Source organism: Hetaerina americana, unplaced genomic scaffold, assembly GCF_022747635.1.
Source record: "Hetaerina americana unplaced genomic scaffold, ioHetAmer1.1.p SCAF_4, whole genome shotgun sequence".
Lineage (NCBI taxonomy): Eukaryota > Metazoa > Arthropoda > Insecta > Odonata > Calopterygidae > Hetaerina > Hetaerina americana.
The window spans coordinates 78993510-79018624 of record NW_027286985.1 but is presented as its reverse complement, the minus strand read 5'-3'; the positions used below and the strand labels follow the sequence as shown (position 1 = coordinate 79018624).

The following is a 25115-nucleotide window of genomic DNA, read 5'->3' as shown; positions in this document are numbered from 1 at the left end:
ATTCTAGATAAAACATCCATCATGGATAAAATAAAAACAATTTTCATATTTTGTTTCACATCATTATTTGGTAAAGTCCTTAAGGCTTCTTTCTATTTTTGGAATCCATAATGGCATGGTAAAATAATGAATTAAAATGTAAATCCATCATGAATTATGGCATTTAATGAATCATGGAGAGTTTATTTGTAGCACTGAATGGCACCCTGAATACTAAATAAAATTGTTTAAGCTTTAAATAAAGAACTAAATAAAATAAATAAATGCCTTATATTTTCAGTTCAGTGGGGTCAAAGGGGTTCATCAGATTAATGAAGACTTTGAAAACACTATAGGCATTGAAAAATTCCATTGAATTATACTCAATTGTTTGGCAAAGTAAAGTTTTAATAAAAAATAGCAGAGCAACTGGCACTCTACTATCATTAATTCTTTTTTTGAAAGTTTTAAACAATTATAGGAAGAATGCATGCGAGTAAATATTTTATTAATTGGAAATGCTGAAATTGGCTGAGTGTTATCATTTGCACACCATAATAATACTGTGGAGCAATTATAACATAGCCTGGAAAACTATCAATAGGCAGAGGAAGTTTTGTAGACAATTTGGCTATATCATATATTTCTTACAGGAATTAAAGAAACAAATCTGTGACATACCTCCTGTTTCTGTGTCAAGGGTGAAAGCATTGAATGGCCATTCACCAACTCTGTCCAAGACAATCTGGAAACAAGAATTTTCCTGCATGAATAAACACTGAAATTAATTAGCCTAGTGCCTGTAGGCTAGCTTATCCAATGCATTAATATTCTGCGGTAATTTTAAACTCAAACTTAGAACTTTATATCCATCGTTGTTTCATAGGGGCTTTGGAAATCATGTGGTTCAGTATGATACCTAAAGAGTTTCAAATTAAAGCAGTACATGCAAAGCAATGCATCAAACATGACAGATCTACTTGGTGGTCATGAAAAGATGCAATTCCTATTTGATGGGCAGGTATGTTAAAAGATAAGTCACAGAGAATTTGCAATTTCCATTAATTTTACATGCCAGAGTACAATTATATTTACATAGAGGTCTCCATTGCCAATGGGGAATTGAAAAAAAATCAGAAGGAGGAAATTCCATTAGGAATGAACAAAGCATAGGATTGATCATTAAACTTTTGATCATCACCTGGGCCTGCTTATTGTGGATGTCATCAAGGAGAGCAGCATCGCCCACAAGAGTGCGTGTAGTTAACCTCCTCCTCCGCCGCTTGTGATTCATTGTCAGGAAACGGCCCGTGTGCAGTGGTCGTGACTCCCTAGTGTCCAACGTTTCCAAAAGTAGCCGGTCTCCATCTGAGAGCGGCGATGGGGACACTTGTGATGGATATCCAGCACCACCACCAGTTGACAAACTAAGGGATGAAGTGGTCCGATCTGAGGACCCTCTTACAGGCTCAGAATAGCCCTCTTCTGGCCCTGTCGGATGATTTGAAATGTCTTTAACTGAATTCCATGAGCATTCTACTGCATAACGTGAAAAATTTTAGCTTAAGACATGCTCTAAAATAAAATTTCTCACAAACCAGAACTTCATCTATTGATGATGAATTACATTTTACCAAGTTCCTAACTATGGACTAAATCAATATCACTGATAAAAGTCAAACAGCAAACAGTGTTTTTGAGAGATGTCCCACTAACATATGTGTGCACTCTTTCACAATAGGTTACACATGATGCTAGGATAGATACTTGTACATCACAAATTAATGATATGCTTGTCTTCAGTTCCCTGAAGGAGATTAACTACATCTAAAGAGATGCCACATCAAAATCTAAAGAGATGTAGTTAATAGTAGTTGTAGTGTTAGTTGCACACATGTTAACCTGATATTTGAATATTTATGTATGTAAAATTTAAAACAAGGGAAAATATAAAGGTAGTTATGGGTGTGGAAAAGTATTTATATTTCATATTTAAAATTACCCCTCCTCCTCAAGATTCATTAAAAGATACATGAATGTTGGTTCAACATTGCTGCAACTTTATTTGAAAAAATTTGGCTTTAGAAGGGCATCAAGGGAGCACAAACCACATTTATTGGGAATGAAAAATATTGTTTTGCAATTTAAAAATGTGCTTACATTAGTGGGATACCTTTTTTGAATAAACTATCGCTTGTGGGTGATGCAGACCAAAGAAAGCTACTTTCTGAGAGACTCACGACAGTGAGGCAACTAATTCCTCAATGAAAACTTGGAGCAGAGTAACAAGTCAGGAATTGTTAGAATTTAACATGCCCTGAGATAAATTTAATAGAAACACAGCATTTCTGCCAATGATTCTGAATATTGTGTCCAATGACGGTCCGGAGTTAAATTTTACCAAAACCCATTTTCAAGACACTAATTGACTTAAATTTAAATATGCCCGGCTCTAACTTTCATTTAAGTTTTCATGAGAATAATTGGACATATTTACTTAATTTAACATAGCAACTGTTACCTGTAGATAACATTAAGACATACTTAAAGAAACATTGACATTTTAGTTTTAAAAGTATGTACCAAAATTTATTTTCTAAGAGATAATTGAATTGAAAATATTAACACCTCACATTGCTTCCTCCTATTATGCTGCATTATATATTCCATAAACTTTCTTTGATGTTCTAATATTATGCAATAAATATCTTTTCTTAATCTAAGATTTTTACTAATGTTAGAAATGAAGGGAATAGTTTAAAGGAGTTTTAGCATATATACACATGGATGAGCACATAAAGCAATTTGGTAATAATGAAGCGATGATTCATGAGCTATTGTCTGTTAAGTAACAAAGGTATTACAGGTGACAAAGTTCTCTAAATTTGATATTTTGGCTAGTATCATGGCAGACATATCATGCATGCCCTGGTGACCATCATCAGGGAGAGTATGTGTGTGATCCCTTGTCACAAAAGATGCCAATTCCAAAGCTGCTGCCAGTGATTGAGTGAGTGCTCCTTGGGAGAGAGAAGAGGGATAGGATGAGTGGAGGAGAGGAAAAGAAGATTGAGGGGAGTGGAAGAGAATGAAGGAGGAGTGGGATGCCTAAAGCTTCAATTTTATCAGGTTTGTAGCACTATTACAATTTTTAAAAAGTTAAATAGCATACTGTTGATTATACCAGGTTTTGGTGAACATTATTTTGTCTTGGAATATGATAATTTTTTAAACTTTATCAATTATTCAACTTCAAAGGCAATCCTTGAGTGGAAACTAGTTTATTTAGTGGTAATGAAAATCACATTATTAAATTTGGTTAGCTAAAACATGCATTTGCCATTACTTGCCAAACAACATTTTCATTTTATAACAATAAAAGGAGCCTTAAAAAGTGTTAATTAGGCATGGGTTTCTGACAATAGAATCAGAATTATCCTTTATAATACGAGAAATATTAAAAATATTGGCAAAATAGAATATTTTGATATTTTATTACAGATAGTTAATATAATTATACATGGCAATAGCATCTAACTGAAAAAATAAATTCAAAACTTTCAAAGTTATTCATCCTCTTAACTCTGAAGGATATTGAAATTATTTTATTTTCAGGCGTTATTATACTTTGAAACATGTTTTATATTGGATTTCGTTTCTGTGCATAATGGATAAAAAAAGAAAATGGAAAGATCCAGCTGGTCGATTATTTTAATGGTGTAAATTTACAGTACTCTGTGTCAATATCAAACCCATAAACAATTGCAGTAAGCTATTCTCTGAAGGGATATTATTACATATACACTATAAACACAACATAAAAATAGATGTGCATCAATGCTTCCAGATTAAATTATATGAAAGTATCTTATTGAAAATTATGTTCCACATCACACATTTTTACTGATCAGTATTATCATAGTGATGGCTTCAAGGCAAAATTATATGCTTTTTGAAATAAAATTATTCAGTCCAAATTTTTAAATATTTAGGTTATATACCTGCAACGAGAAACTCTGAAAAAGATTCTCTGAAAAATTTAATATGAAATTGTGAAATAAATTCTTGCTTTTCTCAAATAGCTGGTTTCAAACTCATCGTCAGGATATAATTTACTGATAACTTTTGAACAAAATTCCATTTTTAATCAAAGATTCACAAAAGGTATTTATACTTTTAAAGTTGATGAAAAATGTATCACAAAATATTACTCATTATAAAAGATAAAGTCATACACATTTTATTGAGGATACGCAGGGAATAAAGCTAATTTAAATAACTGCAAGTAAAGAATGATGAAGACATGTTTGCATGCTAAATCAAATATTGTCCGAATTGATCAATAAATAATGTCTACCAGATTAAACATCTAAAGGACCTATTTAATTACTGGTATTATATATAATTTAAATACATTGTGGAAACTCCTTTTGAATAATTAGGAGGTTAAATTGTACTGAATAGTCACTAAAATGATAGCCCAGAAGATATTTTAGCCGATTGAGCTGGGTTGAAATTGTTCTGCTCCTAAGAAATCAATCAAGATTGCATGACGAAGAACTTCTGCTAATTTTCCTGCCTTCCTGTATACCACCCTGAGACCTCTGCATCACTAATTTGCCCTTCTACTCAAGCCAGACTTGATCAATATTTCGCTGAGCACAATACAGATAATGGATGGGAAAAAAACTCTTTTGATTAATGTCAATTCACTAGCCAATGCTGACATAATTATACATTTTTTTGCCCATCATATTAACACAAAAACATACACTTATCTAGGAAATTAGTACAACATAAGTATCTACCAACCAACGTCTGGAAGATATAAATATATTCAAACTAATTAAGTACATACAAGCAGAATTTATTAATTGACACGAAAAGAGACTCATACAACTTTTAGCTATTTAACCTAAATGGGAGGAACATTTCTTCATCTAGGAGCATGTAAAGTAGAAATTATCAAGGGTACAGTCCAACTATAATTTAAGTTTAGGAAAAACATACTTAAAAGTAACGATTCAAGCAGTTTTAATAATATATGTGAGAAGTAAAACGATAATTACTCTTAACATATGGTAGCTAAAAATCACCTCATGCTGGTTTATGTAGCCATTTACTAAGTGTGTGTGGCACTTACTTATAGGGCAAACTATAAAATCAGTACAACATGCTTCCATAGCACACGAGAAAAAATAAAAATATGTCACATTGCACTATAGTAGTACCTAGCTACAAAATGCAAACTCGTAGAGCTTTGAAAAAAAAATTTTTCTACATTCCGGGTACAGATATTTTGGACAACGTAATTTCAAATTCGGCAAGGAGCATGAGAAGTAGGTGTATTTCGATAGTTTTAGGACATTCACACATTATAATGCCAGAGAGATATTCAGAAAAAAGGTACAAACCAGCGGTCCGATATAAAAGTTCGGCGCCGAAGATTTAACCAGAGCGCATTTAAAGTTTTAAGGATGAATGAATCATAGCATATAAAACAGCATGTAGGAATTCCCTCGTATCTAATTTTCTTCCTTTACAATACTAACCCTCGATGGGATGAAGCTAAATACGAGGACTAACGGGTTGGGCCAAAAGCAAGTCAAACTTTATCGAGGGAACTAAAATAATTCTTGCATTTTAAAGAAAGAAAGCCCAAACAATTACTATCCTCAAACGGCTTCGATCTAAGTAACAACAGGTAGCATGCACAAACTATTAATATAATCAAACTCACCGGTAACGCGAATGAGTATAACATTCTGCTCCCTCTCTATGGAAACCCTTCCGCTCCTCCTCTGAAATGGAAAATGAAGCATTTTTCAAACATGAGCACATCTCAGTCGAGGAATCGAAAGATGACATGGTACAGAAAATTAGAAAATCATCCGCGAGATATCTAATAGCTGCCCCATGGCACAAATGGACGCAAAGTTTCTTTTACTCGAGGCGAAAAGGAAACATTCGTGATTTAGAGAGACGCTACGAATGCTAATAAAAAAGACGAAGCGACAGCCGAGGAGGAATAACGGCGTGTGGAATGCTCCAAGCCGCGGTATGCCGTGACCTCGGTGGACTTGCGTGAAGTCGGGAGGGAGAGCGAGAATGGGAGAGAGGGAAAAGTGGGCGAAAGGAGTAAAAAAGGTGTACGGGGAGGGAACGAGGGAGAAAGAGGGGGAAGAGGAGCCGTCGTTGATGGAATAAAAACAATCGGAGGGAGGACCGTCCCAACAGCTGACTTCGAAATATAAGGACTGCCTGTAACAGCGAACCTCGCATCCCGAACGCTCCGGGGGGAAAAACTGTTGGCGAACAGAAGTGGGGAGGACGGCAGCGGGATATTTCGCGACCTCACTCCGCCTGGTCCAACAACGGCCGGCCGATCGGGCTTCACCGGGAATGTGGGTGATCTTCCCGGTCCTCGGGATGACAGCACGAACCACGGACTGGCGCGGCCGGGAAGCAACGGACCGTGGGAAAAACAAACCCAAGGAAAAGCCTCCGCATCATACACAAACAAGCGGGGGAGTGTTCGGCCGGAATGCGATGGGAGAATTGGTTCAAAAAACCTTTAAAGTGCCGACGCGCGAGGAAAGTTCATACGCGCACACATTCACACAAGAAGGGCATCGAGGAAAACCCGAAGAAGCGGACAAGAGGAGGGAAAAGAATACCCGGAGACCATTCTACTATATTTCTCACGGATTGGGGCGAGTGTCAATACCTTGGGAGGACCTAACGACACACTACGTTTTAGGCGCGGGATTCCTCTCGTACACCACACATGATCACACTCCCCGGTACGTCGCCGTCGGAGCCCTCCTTTGCCTCCTGTCGTCTTGCGCTGCGCACTCTCGGGGGGGGGGGGGGGGGTAAATATCTTCCTACTCAGAAAATAACCGAATAACAATACGGTCCGGGGAAAGCGCAATAAGGAGGATCACGAGAATAAGAGAAGAGATGCGCCCTGATGTGGGGACACTGTGGAGAGGTGGGGGAACTGGGTGACTGCGTTCGAGTTGCCGGCGGGGGGATCACTCACTGGAGTGGGACTCCGGAGGCAGCAGTGAACGAGGCGGTCGAGCAGCCCCGCAGCAGCAGAGCGAAGGCCCTGCATCCGACCCCCGCCGCCTCCAGCCCGTCTGCCCCCGAACCTGCTCCCGCCGTGGCCCCCTGACGTCCCTCCCTTCCCCGCGCGCTCCGACATCCCCCTCCCCTCTTCCTCCCCTATTTCTCCTCCTCCACCCTCGCCCCGCCCTCTTCAGCACTTCCCTCCCCTACGACCGGCATCCCCCCTCCAAGGCGCCCACCTACGAGAGAGAGAGAGAGAGAGAGAGAGAGAGAGATGGGAAGAGGAGAAAGAGGGGAGGGTGCGACGGGGAACGGAGAGGGTGGAGGGAAGGGAAGCGCCAGAGTCGACGAGCTGGCGGGAGAGTGTGAGAAAGAGAGATATTTAAGTGATCGATACCTAGAAGGGGGAGGGGGCACCGGGGATATAGAGGGGGTGGGGAAGGAGAGAGAGGAGGGGGGAAGAAGGAATCGCGTGTGTAAGGTGGGGAGGATCGTAGGAGGGGAGGGTATGGGTCTGAAAAAGGGGGCGTGGAGGGGTATAAAGGGAGGGAGGGAGGGAAGAGCGGCTACGGCGAGAGAGAGAGAGGAGGGGAGAGAGCGAGCAACACAGTGCAGATGGAAGGATCGCCCGGGCCACCACTGGTACGCTCGCTCGCTCTCCGAGGCGCATGGGACGTTGGCTGCGGGAGGGAAGGGGTGAGGGCCTGGAAGGGACGGCGCGCGGGGGAGAGAGGTAAGGGGTGAGGACCTTTTGAGTCGGTTTGGTTTGGCGAGAAATAGGCGCCGCTGTGACCCCCATCGTAATATTTCGATTAAGCCATCGCATGAACATATAAAAAGAAGACCCTTTTTCCATCCCCCACCTCCCCGCTCGCCCCCGGTCCTCAATCCCCGGGAAATGGGTCGTCATTGACCTGCGAAGATGGCATGGTTGTCCTACACTACGGTCGACGTCCCAACCAGATACCGTTAATTCTTCCTCTTGGGAAAGAAAATGCTCGGGTCACAAATGTCAACTAGTCACCCGATCAGCCGATGAAGGTGATGTCAAATATTTTTCTCCGCTTAGGACTCAGTCAGCAAGGCAACGGCTTCAATTAAGAATGCCAAATATCCTTTTCGGGGGGCTCAGAGAGCACAAAGTCTACAATTTTTAAGACCAAGGAAGGAGACTTAACACCCAATATCATAAATATTTGCGAATCTTAGTTTCTGGATAGATGCTCCATCAATGTATGCATACACATTCTGGTTTCCGATCTCTCGTGACGTACGTATTAGTTTCAAGTTCGGTGATGCTCAACCAATTCCTCCACACGGACACATTTTTGAGTTATTGCAAGCATTACTTTAACGTAAGATACCATACAAATATATTTCTCTAATTACAAACACAAAATATTTAAAATAATGTTGGAGTCTTGACAGCCTATCTTTTTTATGTTGCTTCAGTTACTTAGTATAATCTATTTATTGAAAACCACTCTCATTAAAGCATTTTTGTTCTTTGTTTGTATGAAAACAAACATCAATGCATACAATATTACCATCAAACAATTGATGACACGTTGATATGAACCGGATCTTTATCTGATACGTGGTGGTGAAAGGGTGAAGATAATGGTATCTGTAAATTTATCGAGGTACTACTCAGGCCCTTTGGAGAGTGGATATGAATCCTTACTGCAATTGGTTATAAACGGAGTTCGAGGATTCCGACCCCAACTTTCCAAGACCTCTGCCAAGAATGTCCAGTATATGGAAAAATATATGGGTATAATACTCCCAGTCTTATAGTAAACCCCACGCTCGAAATTGGCAAGTCACAAAGTTACAAATCTTCATGACACCCGAACCAAAAAGTTTAGCGGTTAGCGTGCTCATCCATTAACTTAAGAGATCAAGGGATCGGTTAATATCGCGGAAAGTATGTTAGTTAATAATACTAATGCTTTAAACAAGTGATTCTCATGATAATAGAAAATGAGATGCTATTTTCAAGCCAGATATGACAAAACTTTCCTTGTCGGAGCGCGTTGAGCTTTAATAAGAATGTTTTGATAGAGAAGACGTGGCGCAAACTTCAAAGTGGGTGATATTTATAAAAAAATTCCCACAAGAGAACTCGTGGTCTTAAGAGTAGTAAAAACAAAAATAAGCATGGGATTTCAAAAAGTTGATACGTCTGAGAAATTAGATACCTGGATAATGGTCAATGATCATAAAATTAAAGATCTGATCGTTAAAATTAAAACAATCTTATAAAAGAAAGTTTACACACAAACACATCTTCGCCCTGCATCAGTGGCTATAAATCAAAGGTTTGGTTTGTGGCAGTTGTCCAAGATTCAGTTTTCTAAAAATCTCTTCATTCCTTCATAGTTCCTGGCACAAACGTATGTCACTTGGTTCTCTTAGTTCACCCACCAAGCTGATAGAGGCTCTTGAGATTTCATGTTTAGTTAGAAGAGCATTACAGGCTTCATGATGATATATGACGTGGATTACAAAATTTTAAAGGCACAAAGACGGCCAAGTTAGAATTGATATGGAGAAGTTTAATATAAGTAAATAATATCCAATTTGATCTCATATACTCAATGGTAATCAACCAAGAGTAATTGCATGACATATGCCAGGCCTGCAACAAGCATACGCTTGAAAAAATTTAAATTTATTTTACGCATGCTAATTTTTATAAATGACATTGGTAATGCACTTCATTGGATTTTTTTCCAATCCAAATGAATATCCAAGCGGTTTCCCGTTTTGGCAGGGATCCTGCATATTTTTCATGATTAAATTAGAGAACCGGAAAGTAGGTCAATCCATTATTCAAATTACTCCACACATGAAAAAAGTTTCGTCCATTTCACCGATGAAACAAAATTAGTCAAACACAGTTAATCAAAACGACTTCTCTCAGGTACCCTTAATTATAATTCCCATCTACGCCCTACTCCCCAATCCCCGCACGAGGCTACCCAGAGCTCCTACCCCATGCCAATCGCCCCTATTGTGCCTGGCGAAGTAATGCGCAGCTGTAGTGAGCTCTCTACTCCACCTTCCCACCACTCCCTGCCCTCTACCTTTCCCATTTCCCCTCCCGCAGTCCCCTCACGGGACCTATTTGGGTCCGAGATCGCGCCCGGGGTCGGGAATGAACCACAGGCTGCAGGGCGACCCCCCGACGAACCACCGCCTCAAGTCTATCAAGTGCGCTTCATTTCCACCGGGACGGAGCGCTGAAAGTTTTCGTCCAATTTCGCCCCTTCCCTATCTTTCGTTTACCACCACCCCGCCCCCCGTACGTACCCTCGACTCCCCAGTCCTCTTACCTCTCCCCACACCCCTCTTCACACCCCTTCCCCGATCCAATAAACCCGTGCACCCCTCCCCCTTCTACCTCCTCTCCGGAACCCTTCCTTCCCCTTCCCTCTTCAAAACTCTTCCCTAAAACGCTTTGCATCAGGTGCCCGGTTTCGGACCGTCTAAAAATAAGTCGAAATGCGGTGGCTGTGTGTGTGTGTGTGTGTGTGTGTGTGTGGGTGGGTGTGTGTGCGTGTGCTGGTGGTCCCTCCCTATCTTTTTTTTGTTGCCCTCCCTCCTCCTTTCCATTCTCTCCCTCTCTCTATCTATCTGTCTATCTATCTCGCTCCGTCTCTCCCCCTCGCTCCCTTCCCATTTCCTCCCCATCTTCTCTCTCGCCCACCCCTCTCCCCCTCCCACCCACCTTTTCCCTTTTCCCATCTCGCAACACACCGCACAATCACGCACACGCCTCCGAACGCCAACCAATCAACGATCGTTGGGCCGTTTCCCTTCTCCCCTCCTCCTCTCCCCTTCCTTCCTTTCTTTCTCCCATATTCCACGTTTTCTCGGCCCCTCCTTCCACACCACACCCCACTTCACGCACTCTCCTTCCCTAACTATAATTCATCAACCCCCTCACCAACACACATACACGCACATACACACACACATATGCACTCTAACCTTACCTTTCGCGAGCCTCCTCATTCTTACTTTTTCGGTCCTTCACCCGACAAACCAAACCCCATTCTCCAATATTTCTTTTTTCGTGACCTTATGAGCCCACACAACCTTCTCATCCAACACTCATCCTACGCCCATCCCTACACTTGCTCTGCATCCTCTTAAAGACTCTGCCGTACACCTGCCCTGCGGTCACTTAACATCCTCTTCCCCCAAAATCCGACAAATATAAGATGCACACACTATTTACACCATACCTACCCGCTTTGAGGAACACCGTTGGATACTGATTTCCCCAAATTAATTTATAATGTTACCCTGCTTAACAGATTAAATGAGAACCATACCCTCCACATTCATAAAAATAATTTAATTGAACAATAAGTTGCACCTTTTCTTTATTTCGTGTATTCTTCGTTATTTTGCTCGGTATGTTATATTATAGTGTTTGTGACACTGACGTCAAGAGATGATGGAAATTAACAATCGATCGCAATAAATATTTCAATTTTGCTCGATAATCACGAGTAATTTGTTCCATAATTATTGTTGTATGTTAAAAAGGATATGCAATCCTGCCATTACCCCATAAACTCAATTACATATATATATAATTATATATATATATAATTATATATATATATATATAATTATATATATATATCGGTTTGGTAGGTGATGGTAGAGTTCACGCAGTTCTAAGCCGAACGGCATGTGAAATCCACACATCAAGGTAGGGGGGCCAGTACCTTCCCCTGTGCCGGTTATGGTTTCCCAGTAAGATCTGGTACCCGAAAAATCACATAACTTGGGTGAAGCTGTAAGTGCCCAGAAAGACTCGCACTGGAATCAAACCGGACCCGCCGGTCAGTAGTCCAAAGCTCTATCCCTGGACTACTGCGATCCAATATATATACGAGGCTTGTACATACCTGTATATAAAGTAGGCCCAACATCATCTCTAAAACCTGCCCTACTACATTTACGTATCTTTCCCTATATATTTACACTCTTTCTAGCCTCTTCTGATGTCAAAAGTCTCAAGTAACAATATAAATTCCGGACAAGCGACGAGACTATTTAGATTCGTACTTTCGATGCACAATGCTCGCATTTCAATGACGAAGAATACATTTGGGATGTTGAAATATATCAGCATTGAAGCACAACTGCTGACGTTGCATCTTGATTTATCAGTAAACCGCAAACCATGACCATGGCACAAGCTACACAGAAGAAGAAAAGGGAAGCGCATTGCGTGAGGAATACCTTCCGGTTGGGAATTAGGATATGACACAAATTGAAAAAAAATTTTAATGAGGTAATAATCGACTATACGCTCAACCGGAAAAGTGATAAAACAATAGAAAACCTATACATAAATAGGTTTTAAAAACTCACTAAAAGAGAGAGAAGGAACGTTGTAATACCAACGGACGATAAACTTTTTGAGGTCAGGCGTTGGACCTTAGAGCAGAAGAAGGCTAAATTCACTGCTGAGTTTAATATAAATAAATGCATAAAGTCATGCACGAATAAATTAGGACTTTGATAAAAACATAATCACATATAAAAAGGTCACTCGCATAAATGTTTTTAGGTCATAACACCTTTGTCGATTGCATAGTAGTCTTCTATTATTGTTCTCACCAATACTCAATCAAGTACTTTATTGTTATTTTGTGAGTGTGTATATATATATATATATATATATATATATATATATATATATATATGCCTTTATACATGTATAAATATATATAGTCGATATATATATATACGAGGGTCATCCGGAAAGTAGTACCCGTTCGTGCCGCATGAAGTGCTGACGACGCGAGTAGCCGCTGGACGAGGTCAGATAGCTTCAGTGGCTTGTCTGCCTTCTCTGAGCCAAGTTGCGTGACGCTAGCATTGCCTGTGTTGTTTCTGTGATTGTTTACAATGTTTAAAAAAATTGAGAACGCCGCCAGTTGTGAAGTGAGGGCAGTGATTAAATTCCTCAATGCAAGAAACGTTCGCCCATGTGATATTCATCGCCAATTAAAGGAGGTGTATGGAGACAATGTAATGGACGAGTCGTCTGTTCGGCGGTGGTGTCGCAACTTCAACATGGGGAGGGGGAACACACACGACGATGAGCGTTCGGAGAGACCGTCTGTCATTACAGACCAACTGGTGAGCTCAGTTGACGAATTCGTGAGGAACGATCGGCGCGTCACAATTGATGACATCTGTGAGCATTTTCCCAATGTTTCTCGAACAATTGTTCATGAAATTGTTAAACACCATCTGCATTATGCAAAAATTTGTGCAAGATGGGTCCCTCGCGTATCTCAATGAGCTGGCGGCGAAGGGCTATGCAGCAGGAATACAGAAACTTGTCACACGTTATGACAAATGCCTTAATTTGCTTGGAGATTATGTTGAGAAGTAGTTTAAAGTATCCTCTTTCAAATAAAATTTTTTATGTTTGTTAATATTTACTTTTGTGTCTTTATTTCACGAACGGGTACTACTTTCCGGATGACCCTCGTATATATATATATCGACTATATATATTTATACATGTATAAAGGCATATATATATATATATATATATATATATATATATATATATATATATATATATATATATGCCTTTATACATGTATAAATTTATTACATAATAGTCTTACCCTTTTTAATAAGTCATAACTATTCTCACATTGATGTCTGTAGCTGGGATCACCGAGTAGTCATTATGAACCGATCACAACCTACTTTAAGAGCCCAAAAAACGGCCTAAATTAAGACCTAGAGCTACATATATATGTTCAGAGATAAGAGTTTATACGGGCTCGAAATACCATGAAGTGGGGAAAAATACGGCCCGAGTAACCTAGGAGGTCCCTACACCGTGTCTGCAACCAGCTCCAAACCCGCCGCACCTCACCACACCTCTCCCGCACATCCTCCCTGCATCCGACGCACAGGCGTGCATCCTCCCTCCGAACCCACTCTCCCGCACCCCTCGTCCGTCTCGCTCGTCCTCCTCGCCGGGGGGTCGCCGCGCCGCCGGACACCCTTCCCCCCTCTACCCTTTCCCTTCACCTTCCCTCCCCCCTCACCTGCCGCTCCCATCCCCACATCTCGGCTCCGGCGTGCAAAGCAGCGCGCGCCTTTCCTACCTCGTGCAGCCCGAGGTGCAGTCCCGGTTAGGGATTGGCAACCAAAGCCCCAGACACGCGGGAGTTGACTCGTAAATTATCGATTTTTATCGAGTTAAATACCAAATCGCTTCGGCTGGAAAGGCAGATCGCGTCCAGACGCCAAAAACTATCGTCAGTAATGCTGCAGCGGTAGCGATGGCGTAATCCGCTCAGAAAAAGCGACGTTATTTATAAACGATTACATAAATTATTTATTTTGATACAATAAATTATTAATATACTGAATGATTGATATAAACAAATAGTTTATTCCATCAATCTATTGAATCTAGCTGTGGCCGATGATGAACTGGCATACGAGCGGGTATGAAACCCTTGAAAGTCGATCTTCATTCCTACTCCAGTAAGGGTCATCTTCTGCGAATCGGAGCTCAAATTAAAATTATCGAATCATCGAAATAATGTTGATACGATACTTGATACAGTCGGCCCAAAGACAGCTCTAAGGAAATCTATTCATGCACCGCAGCAAAACGCGTCTAATTTATTTTCTAAGGCTTCCGTTACATATGATATGGTAGCCAAAGGTTTCCGAAATATTTTTTACTTTGAATGGATATTTTTCTTCGCCCAGGGTTCTGTCTTTTTTCATCAATATTTGAAACGTCGATATATCAAGGCAGCGTTTATGTGCTTGACAAAGAGCTAAATATCAGAACGGATTGAAATTGCGCAGAATAAGGGCCTGCGACATTATGCGCTGTTTATTATTCCGTGAAATGAGCAAAGAATACGTATTATTACTTATCTAAGGAGTATATTTAGATTACTCAAGGTCTATCAAAATGCACGAGAGGTTAGGGAGAAGGAAGTGTGCTCGAACCAGAGCACCACTGTCCGCATAAAGATGTTAACACCTTCGGAGTCATTCCCTCGTCAGGCATCCAGGAAGCGAGTAGTTGACAATCTGTGTATGAGTCGCCTCTCACAGCTTCGTAAGAATAATCTTGGCAAAGAATTGATTTGTAGCATCTCTCCAACCTATCGTGTTCTCTGACAATCTCTTCATTCTCCCGTAGGCCCTCGAAATGACGACTTCCATTACCTACACATCGTATATTGTAATTAACCTTCCTCTGTATTTTGCCTTCAATTATTGACTTAAGTGTGCTATCGTGAAACAGAATGTATTCCATTTGTTTCTCTCACATCTTTTCTTTTAAGTATCCTCCATAGGTTTTAATTTTCACCAATTCATCTAAGTCCTCCTTCATTTGTTACTCAGTCCATCCATTTACTCGTATAATCAGCATTTTTCTGTAGCACCGCATTTTCACTGCCCCTAATCTTTTCTGCTGCTGTTATCTTCCAAGTCTCACATACGAAGAAAAGTACACTTCATGCACATATTTTTTAATTAAATGCTTCCTTATGTCTATGCTAGTTCTGCTTGTCGATAGAAACCATTTCTTTTGATAGAAAACCTTCATCTCCATACCTATTCGGCATACTATATCTTGCTTCTCACATTGCTGGTGATCTTTTTGCTTGAATATCAAAACCCTTCCACTTGTTTCATCTTTCCCTAGTTTTACTTAAAGATCATCTTCCATACTTTGATTGCTCGTATTCACATGGTAGGTGCATTTTCACAACATCTCATATCGTTTCCATGACTATACGCTAACAACAATCAACCGTGTGAGCACTGAATATAACGGATTATTATCTTTTAACGTTTGAGCGTCAAAGCAAATTTCGAAGCAAAAATCACAAATATGATCAAACTCAGGAGGAATTCAATACTTTGCCTGTGATATGGTTATTGAATGAGAAATATCGACGTTAGATTGTATCGAAAACATTTTGCGCGCCTCCTAAGCTTCAGACGGGTGGCGATGCTCACAACGCGTCTTCGCTGCTGATGAGGCCACCGCCGGGAAAGATCCCCGGTCAACCCCGGAGAGTACTCTCGGCGATCAATCGGCTGCCTATGGATCGCCTACTTCCTCGTGCTACGTACTCGAGGGAAAAGAGAAAGGGGATGAGGAGACATGTCTTGCGGGGCGGTGGACACCATGGTGGGGGGAAGGAAAGAGTAAGGAACGCTAACGAACTGTTTCGGAGAGCTCCGTAGGGGTGCGAAGGGAAAGAAAAAGAAATTCATGGTATCGGTGAAGATCTCTCGTCTCACTTCTTACTACATATGCCCGAAATTTATCGTTGCATTGCCTCATTTTTTTATAATGTAAATCAAATATTATCAGACATTTATGCATACCAATCTCTAATATTCTGATACTATAGACAGTTTTAAAAATCAATGTGTCGCTTTGGAATTGAAGAGGGACTTGCTTTAGCATTCGATGCCAGGTGGTTTTTTTTTGTTGAAAGACGCACGTAAATGTATTGCTGAACAATTTTTTAGGATATGCTCATCCAAAACCTAAGTTAACCGGCAGAATATCAATAATAATACCGCAATGAAAAATATTGTAACGCCGGGTAATGACAAAGTGAACTAAAGGATGGAAGAAATACCCTGGCGTGTCTTTTTTAAAATTGGATACTCTTTGACATTTAAGTTAGTCGATACATAACAGAAGGCAACTATATCTTAACACATTCAAATTATCTGTTATAGTAAATACGAGGAAAATTTGAAAAGTTCTGGGAACGGAATAAAAATAAACGACTTACCTCAGTAAAACTTATTAATTTTTCAATGCGATCACCCAGTAAACTAATTTACTTGGTTCAGCGTTGTTCCAATGCCTTGATACTATCTCGAAAATTAGATTCCTTCAGGTCTGCAAATTACCCGTCTACCTGAGCTGTTAGTTATTTATTTGAAGAGAATCTCAGCCCATCGAGGAAAACTTTGAGCTTGAGGAAGAGATGGAAATCCGATGAAGCCAAATTAGGCGAATAAGGTGGGTGTGGCAACAATTCGTATCTTAGTTCACATATTTTTGCCATGGCAACGACGCTTGCGTGTGGGCGTGCATTACCTTAAAGAAAGATGACTTCTTCCTTACCAAACCTGGCCTTTTTTGGTGTACATTTTACTGTAGTTGGCCCAGGAGGTTAGGGTAGTATTTTCCAGTAATTGTCTGACCAGTGTAAAGATAATCTATCAGCAAAATCCCTTTCACATTACAGAAAACTGAAGCCATCATCTTTCCGGCAAACAGTATTATCTTTGTTCGTTCGAAGGTTTCCGCGGCGATGAGTAGGTGATTTCCACATTTTTCGGGCTGCGTCCGCGTATGTCGTTTAAATGTACAACAGTTTCGCCAGCTATCCTGCTGGCGTCCTCAGGTCAAGGATGAAATGACGATCTCATGGTCAGCTTCGATGTTGAATCGCTTTTCACCAGCGTCCCTATTGAGGAATCGCTGAATATCATCAAGGAACTCACCTCCCGCGGAATCCCTAAGGACTTTCCAGGATTGGTGGAGCATTGCCTCCGCAATTCCTTCTTCCTATGGAATGGTGACCATTACGAGCAGATGGAAGGAGCTGCGATGGGCTCACCCCTCTCCCCGGTTGTGGCCAACCTCTACATGGAGAGCTTCGAAAAGAAAGCACTGGAATCCTGCGACAAGCGGCCCTCACTGTGGCTAAGATATGTCGACGACACTTTTGTCATTTGGTCACACGGAGAGGAAGAATTAAAAAAGTTCCTGAAACATCTGAACTCACAGCATCAAGCCATCCACTTCACTATGGAGGTGGAAAAGGATCATCAACTGCCCTTCTTGGACGTCATGGTGAAGAGAAATACAGGGAATGGGAGGCTTGGACACAGAGTATACAGGAAGCCTACTCACACCGACCGCTACCTTAATGCTGCATCGCACCACCATCCCAGTCAGAAGACCTCACTGGTAGACACACTTGTCAACCGAGCATATAAAATATGTGACTCCGATTCTATTGCCAACGAGAAGAAACACTTGACAAATGCCCTGCAAAGGAATGGATACAGCGCTCATATGATCCAAAAAAGGGCCGAGAAGGAAGAAAAGAAGAGACAAACCACCGCTGTTCCTGACAGAGAGGAAGACTCCAGACCACGTCCGAAGGCTTACGTCACCATCCCCTTCATCGCAGGGACTTCGGAAAGAATCGCGAGGGCTTTAAGGAAACATGATGTGGTGACCAGATTCAACTGCGTCACCAAGATAGCTGACACCCTACTCGGACCCAAGGATGGAATTTCACCGTTAATATCAGAAGGCGTGTACCAAGTGCCATGCTCCTGTGGCAAATGGTACATCGGTGAAACGTGCAGAGCGCTGAAAACACGCATGAGTGAACACCAGAGGGCAACCAAGGCCAAACAGTTTAGAGCATCGGCCATCGCTGAGCACGCCTGGAGTGAACCTGGACACTCTATTCTCTTCGACGACGCTAAAATAATAGCGAAAGAAGGAAAATACTTCCAGAGAATAATCAGAGAGGCCATTGAAATCGTTAAAAGGCCAGAAAATTTTAACAGAGAGGATGGATATCCACTCCACAGTGCGTGGAAACGAATAATTCCGCGCAAATATGAGGACGTTCCCTGATTGGCCAAGAAATTTCCCGGTATTGGCGCCGGATTTTTCCTATATAAGACGGGACAACAAGCTTCTTTTCATCCTTGACCTGAGGACGCCAGCAGGATAGCTGGCGAAACTGTTGTACATTTAAACGACATACGCGGACGCAGCCCGAAAAATGTGGAAATCACCAGTATTATCTTTGTTTTTTTGGTGTTGGTGAATAAGATGTTTCCACTGCTTTGACTACAACTTTGTCGCTGGAGTATAGAATTGAATTCAAGTTTCATGTTCACAAATCCGGGCAGAATATCTTGCTGGCTGCTCTTAAAATGGGTGAAATGATGCCCATTAATTTCCATTCTGATGCGTTTGTGATCCTGCGTCAAGATTCACCGCACCTATATAGAAGATAATTTCCTCGTATCCAATTTTACTGTCAAAATGTGATATGCCCATTCAGATGACACCCCTTCAGCTTCAGCGATTTCTCTCACTTTCAGTCGGCGATCTTCCATGACTATTTTATGCCCGTTTACAATAATTTATGGGGTAGTGGGACATTTTGGTCGACCATTATTTGGATCATCATCAAAGTTGTTCTGACCAAACTTTAACTCGTTTGTTCCCTTCGAAACAGTGGAATATGAAGGAACTGGGTCGCCCATAGTGTACCGGAAGTCGGAATGCATTTCCTTTGCTTTCATACCTTTCTTTACGAAGTAATTAATCACAGCTCGAATCTCAATTTTTCCGTCATCACAAATCACTAAAGGGGAACAACAACAGAGAAGCTCCCGCACCACAGATCTCTTCCTAGAGCACTGACGTGTTATGTGCTTACTCATAAAGGATTGCCTATTACTACGCGGGACACTCGCTTCGCTAGCACTGACAAATGATGGAGATTCCGAGAACCTTTCATGCTACCCTTGTACAATGGTTTTTAATAATAAATTAGTATCCATGGTAAACTCTCCAAAAGTAAAAGTATGTCAAGAAACAATTGATTCAAAGGCGATTCTGTCTGAATATTGATGCATTGTTAGATAATAAATCGGCATTTTTCGACTTCAACCAATCCTGCGTCAAACTGAGCAGATGAATGTTTTCGCTTCATCTGCGTTGATCCCTTCTTTCGGAATCCCATTCTACCCGCAAAACAACCTTCAATGTCAAATGGCTTCGCTAAAGCTTGAGAGAACAAAATTGGTAGAAGTTATTAATATAGGTCAGAGGGTTGTATATTTTTTAGGAATTCGAGCCTCAATCGCTTTACAGAGCAAGTTTCAGGTTCGAGGCTATAGTCATCCATTTTTCATCCAATCCCCGGAAAGATAATCATGGCAGCTGTTTTCACGTGGTCGAATGTATTTCAATTTCTATGGAAATTAATGGGATCGTTTAAGGTTGAAAACATCCGGATTTATCGGAGGGGCAAAATAAAATAGAAATTTTAATGGCCCAACGGCTATCGTACTGAAAAAAATTCCAAAATCCCGTTTTCATATGGCTGAGTTCCACCGTTGAGATAGTAAAAGAGGTACTCATACTATTCCCACCATATTTCGGGTGACTTGATGTTACATACAGGTATGTCTGTTTCAAACAAAGCTTATCTGATAAAACTTCCTGCTTTGGAAAAAGTCAATCATAACCTTTTTGTCATAGTAACAGACCCAGTGACGAGTACTTAACCTTGTGCTAATGATACTAACTAGTTGATTGAAGAAATGCGGTGCAATAACCTTTGGCGGAACACAATATGGCAGAACTCACCTTATTGTCGGATTAAAGTGGGACTGGCACTGTTTTCAGGCTAAAAGTGACCAATACAAAATACCCAGAGGCAAACTAAAATACGGCGAATTCAGCGTCATAATTTATTCCGTCTGACTAAAACTTACATATGTGCTTGGGTCCAAATTTTTTGGACATTCAAATAACGGAATCAGATAATTTGTGAAAAAAAATTTGAAAAAATTAGCACGAAAATGGGAAAATTTTTGGAATCGGCATTCTTTGTAAGACGGACCCGAGTGTTTTAAATATAAATGAAACCGCTTTCTTGTTTTGGCGCGGATACAACTATAAAGCCTTCAGTAAAAGTCACAGCGCACTCGACGTATAATCTAACATAATCTTACCATTTTTCATCTAATAATCTAACAGAAATAACGCTTGCGTAAAGGTTTAAGAGATATAAAGACCTTTATAATATATATATATATATATATATATTCTGAAAGACCTATATATATATATATTATATATATATATATATATATATATATATATATATATATATATATATATATATATATATATATATATATATATATATATATATATATATACTACCTTGATCAAAAAGTTCCCGGAATAACCACCGTGTGGCGCTCCCATCGTTCCGATTTGAGTTCTGTTTTTTTTGTTAAATTGGTACATCTGTTGTTGATATTCCCTTTAAATCTTAGTGTCATAACTTGACATTTGCAAAAGTTACGTAGCCAAGAGTACATCTATCTCTGTGTGTGTTGGCGATTTTTTACAATTTCAGAAATGGATTTAAATTTGCAACAACGAACTTGTATTAAATTTTGCGTACAAAACGGATTTAGTGGCGCACGGACGTTGGAAATGTTGGAAAAGTGTTTCGGCAACGATTCTCTAAAAAAAACGGTCGTTTACCAGTGGCACGAGCGGTTCAGAAGTGGTCGTGAGTCAATCGAAGATGATGAACGCAGTGGCAGACCATCGACATCGAAAGTCGGTGAAAAAATTGATAAAGTAAAAGAAATGTTGGTCAATAACCGCAAATTAACCATCAGCGAAATAGCGGAGGACTTGAGCATTGCCTATGGATCCGCCCAAGACATTGTGGTTAATGATTTGGGTTTCCGTCGTGTAGCAGCAAAGTTGGTGCCAAAAGACCTCAATTTCATGCAAAAAAGAGACCGTGTTGACGTCGCAAAAGACATGATTTGCGAGGCTGAATCCGATCCCACATTCATCAAAAGGATCATTACTGGAGACGAGACGTGGGTTTATGAGTACGACACGCAATCCAGACATCAGGCAAGTGAATGGCGTTCACCAAATGAGCCGAGACCAAAAAAACCACGTCGTTTTCAGTCAAAAAAGAAGGCAATGCTGACGGTTTTCATGGATTACAACGGTGTAGTGCATCATGAATTTTTGCCAGAAGGCCAGACAGTAAACAAAGAGTATTATTTGGGCGTTATGAGACGTTTGCGTGAAGCAATTCGCCGAAAGAGACCAGAAATGTGGGCAGAAAACTCGTGGATTTTGCACCATGATAACGCACCGTCGCACAGTGCTATCATTATTCGTAATTTTTTGACGAAAAATGCAACAAATACCATCCAACAGCCACCGAATTCACCTGATTTGGCTCCCTGTGACTTCTTTCTGTTCAATCGAGTTAAAAAACCATTACGGGGAACGCGTTTTAGCAGCCGAGAGGAAGTAATGGAAAAATCGCAGGAAGCACTGATGGACATACCGAAAACCGAATATAAAAAATGTTTCGAGGATTGGATCAAGCGCTGGCATAAGTGTGTTGCAGTCGATGGGGATTACTTTGAAGGGGACAATATAGATTTAGATGAATAAACTTGTATTTTTAATTTTCTGAATAAATTCCGGGAAATTTTTGATCAAGGTAGTATATATATTTATATAATGCTAAACGAGTCTAGGTAACATTTTCAAAATTAGATACAACTCGATTTTTCTTGTGAGACTTGAGAAGAAATTATTTAAGTTTCCGATCTGCTTATAATTGATCGGAACACCCGAATGAAGTAAAAGAAAGGGAATACAGCACAAAAAGATTCAACTACTCTTTCTTTCCTTACAAAATTCACATTTGCAATAAATCCAATGTCAACTAGCAAAATAAGTGCAAAATGAAACCAATTTCAATCTGAAATCCCCTCGCGAACGTTGTATCCTTAAATTCGATGATTTGAGGATTTATTTTGTGAAAAATCATGATCTCTGAATAAATTATCGCAGTGTTGTTTCGCATAAAAAAACCTTTATGAGATAACCTTTGTGTGTTAAAAATAAAGTACTTTCAAGTATACTATACTATTATACTTAACCAGCAACTTCAGCTGCAACTGTTCAGTAGCTTCACGCATGATATGCCGTAAATAACTGTATATACTCACGTACTTCCCATCACGAAATTCTCTTTTCTTGCCAAAAGTTCTTTCTTCCCTTGAAGCGAATATTAGTAAATTTAAAGAATATGCCGTGAACTAGAATGATACAACGGCATTTATTGTTTAGAATTTCAAATTTCATCGACATTGCTCGCACCAAGCGTATCCCTATTTGCTTTCCTCACACTGTTTCCTCATTCTTCTTTTCGAGAGATTTCACCTCCCATCACTAACGGGGTCTTCCCGTCTTTATCTCAAATCACCATCCTTCCATCATCTATCAGCTGGTATGGATCTCATCCATATTATCCACTTTCGCGAATTAGCGCGACATCACCATTTCGCACAAGCCAGATGTAATCACTTTCGTCCACATTCGCTCACCATCCATCAATTTAATTTCCCCTTTCCACGGCCTTCTCGTAATAAGGCTGTCCGCATTATATATCACACATCATTCTGACCATTTCTGAAATACCTCTCTACACGTGCATTCCCAATATTCACGATATTGCAACACGATTACACTTCACCTAACCCACTTTTTGGTCGAAGGATTTATTGTCCTAGTTCATATATGTATATGGGTATCGCCGACTATATATTTCATCATTCGTTCTTCCAACCCGCAAATTGCATTTCAAGTCATGAATCTAAAATATTTATGCTAACTAGGGCTGTGAGATTTGAAGATATATATTAAACCAATGTCAATATTTTTCCCATACCAAAGAGGTCTTTAAGGAACCGATATAGGGATGATAACCGATAGGGATGATATATTTCGATGTTATCAGTGTAATGAGACTGATATATACCTGCAATTTATTTTATTTATTCTTTCGAAATGGTGATAAAGGCGCTATTGAAGATATAACAGGGCGATATTTCGCATGTTCATTAAGAAGAGAGAGTCATACGAAAACCCTACTCGTAACGACAATGGACCTGATATCTTGCAGATGTGAATATATTATAGATAAAAAAATATTGACAATGGTTTCGATATTGATATACGAATATGGACGATGCAGTAGGAACTGCTAGATGTATCCTGTGATGCGTAGATGCTTCACCACCACCTCGAAATTTCATTATTATTGACTGTCTATTTTGGAAATCGAATATTGCAGATTCCTAACACAAGGTAACATTTTCTATCTACCCGTAGAAATCAATCCCAAGGTTACTTTGAAAGGTTAAGGTGGAGCTCATCCCAAACCAAGCATATGGTATACGACATTCACATACTCTGGACAGGGGCGCCAGTTCTTTTCCCTCTGCCATCTAAGGTTTCCCATGTGGTTTTCGTATTCAGAGAATAGTGATGCTTATGTGACAGATGGAGCTGCCCAAAGGAATTACTCAGGGTTGGAACCCCGAAATTTATAGTAGGGTAGCTCAAAGGGACCGCAATTTTTTATTGCTATCAAATACAAGGCATCCAAGTACATGTCCACGAAACTGCGATTATCCTGAAAACTATGCAACCCAACTTTCTTTCTACGGGGATGCCTCGTGTGGACGCCAAAGGGCGCGTTTTCAGTTGGAGGAAAGCAACGGGGCCAAAATATTGAAAGAATTGTGAGATTCCCCACCATTTTACTTCATCCCGAGAAGTCCGCGAATTCAATGAAAAGCTCATGGAAGGTGGACAAATATGCTGTCGCATCACATTTCCTTTGGTAATCCATCGCAATTTGTCAGAACGCCAATCAAAACACCATTGGTAGACGGACAAGTAAGCAAGGGCCCTTCATTTTGGTTTCTTAGTGAAGATATGATCTTCCGAACTCTTACCACCAATAGACTCACACAAGCTCCTCTTGCAAATAAAACGATACAAAAACAAAATATTTTTCGTGCGTGTTTCTAATTGATATATTAGAGGCTGCGGAAGACCGATGGGGCAGGCATTTTATTCGAAGCTGTTTCATGAATTACACTATAGAGGTAAAGGTTTATTTGCTCTTTTTCAACAAATATCAATGCCGAGGAAATGATGCGTATTAGAGGAAAATAATGAAAGCAAGGAAGGCGCAGTTAAATATCAATTTTATGGCAGCCAAACTTTACCTAGGCAATGATCAAGGCAACACAGTTATTGTTGAACGTATAAGAGCTACAATGACAGAAAAGCGGGGTGAATATATTTATAAGAAGTTAAAGAAACTTAT

At 40.3% G+C, this 25115-nt stretch overlaps 1 protein-coding gene across 6 annotated transcripts in view; it reads right to left on the bottom strand.

Annotated features, from left to right (window-relative positions):
- The window catches only part of LOC139691991 (uncharacterized), a 347699-nt gene that overhangs the window by 30351 nt on the left and 292233 nt on the right, over positions 1-25115 (bottom strand). For 5 of the 6 annotated variants that reach the window (XR_011701704.1, XR_011701703.1, XM_071589988.1 and 2 more), the window contains 3 exons: positions 5720-5780; positions 1181-1470; positions 661-724 (listed from right to left, as the gene is read on the bottom strand). Coding sequence is in view for 4 of the 6 variants with exons in the window: in XM_071589988.1 (XP_071446089.1) it covers positions 661-724; positions 1181-1470; positions 5720-5780 (415 nt within the window). In the remaining 2 variants the exon portion in view is untranslated. Of the gene's footprint in view, positions 1-660; positions 725-1180; positions 1471-5719; positions 5781-7024; positions 7109-25115 lie in introns of those variants that run through there. The other variant, XM_071589986.1, reaches the window with a different exon arrangement.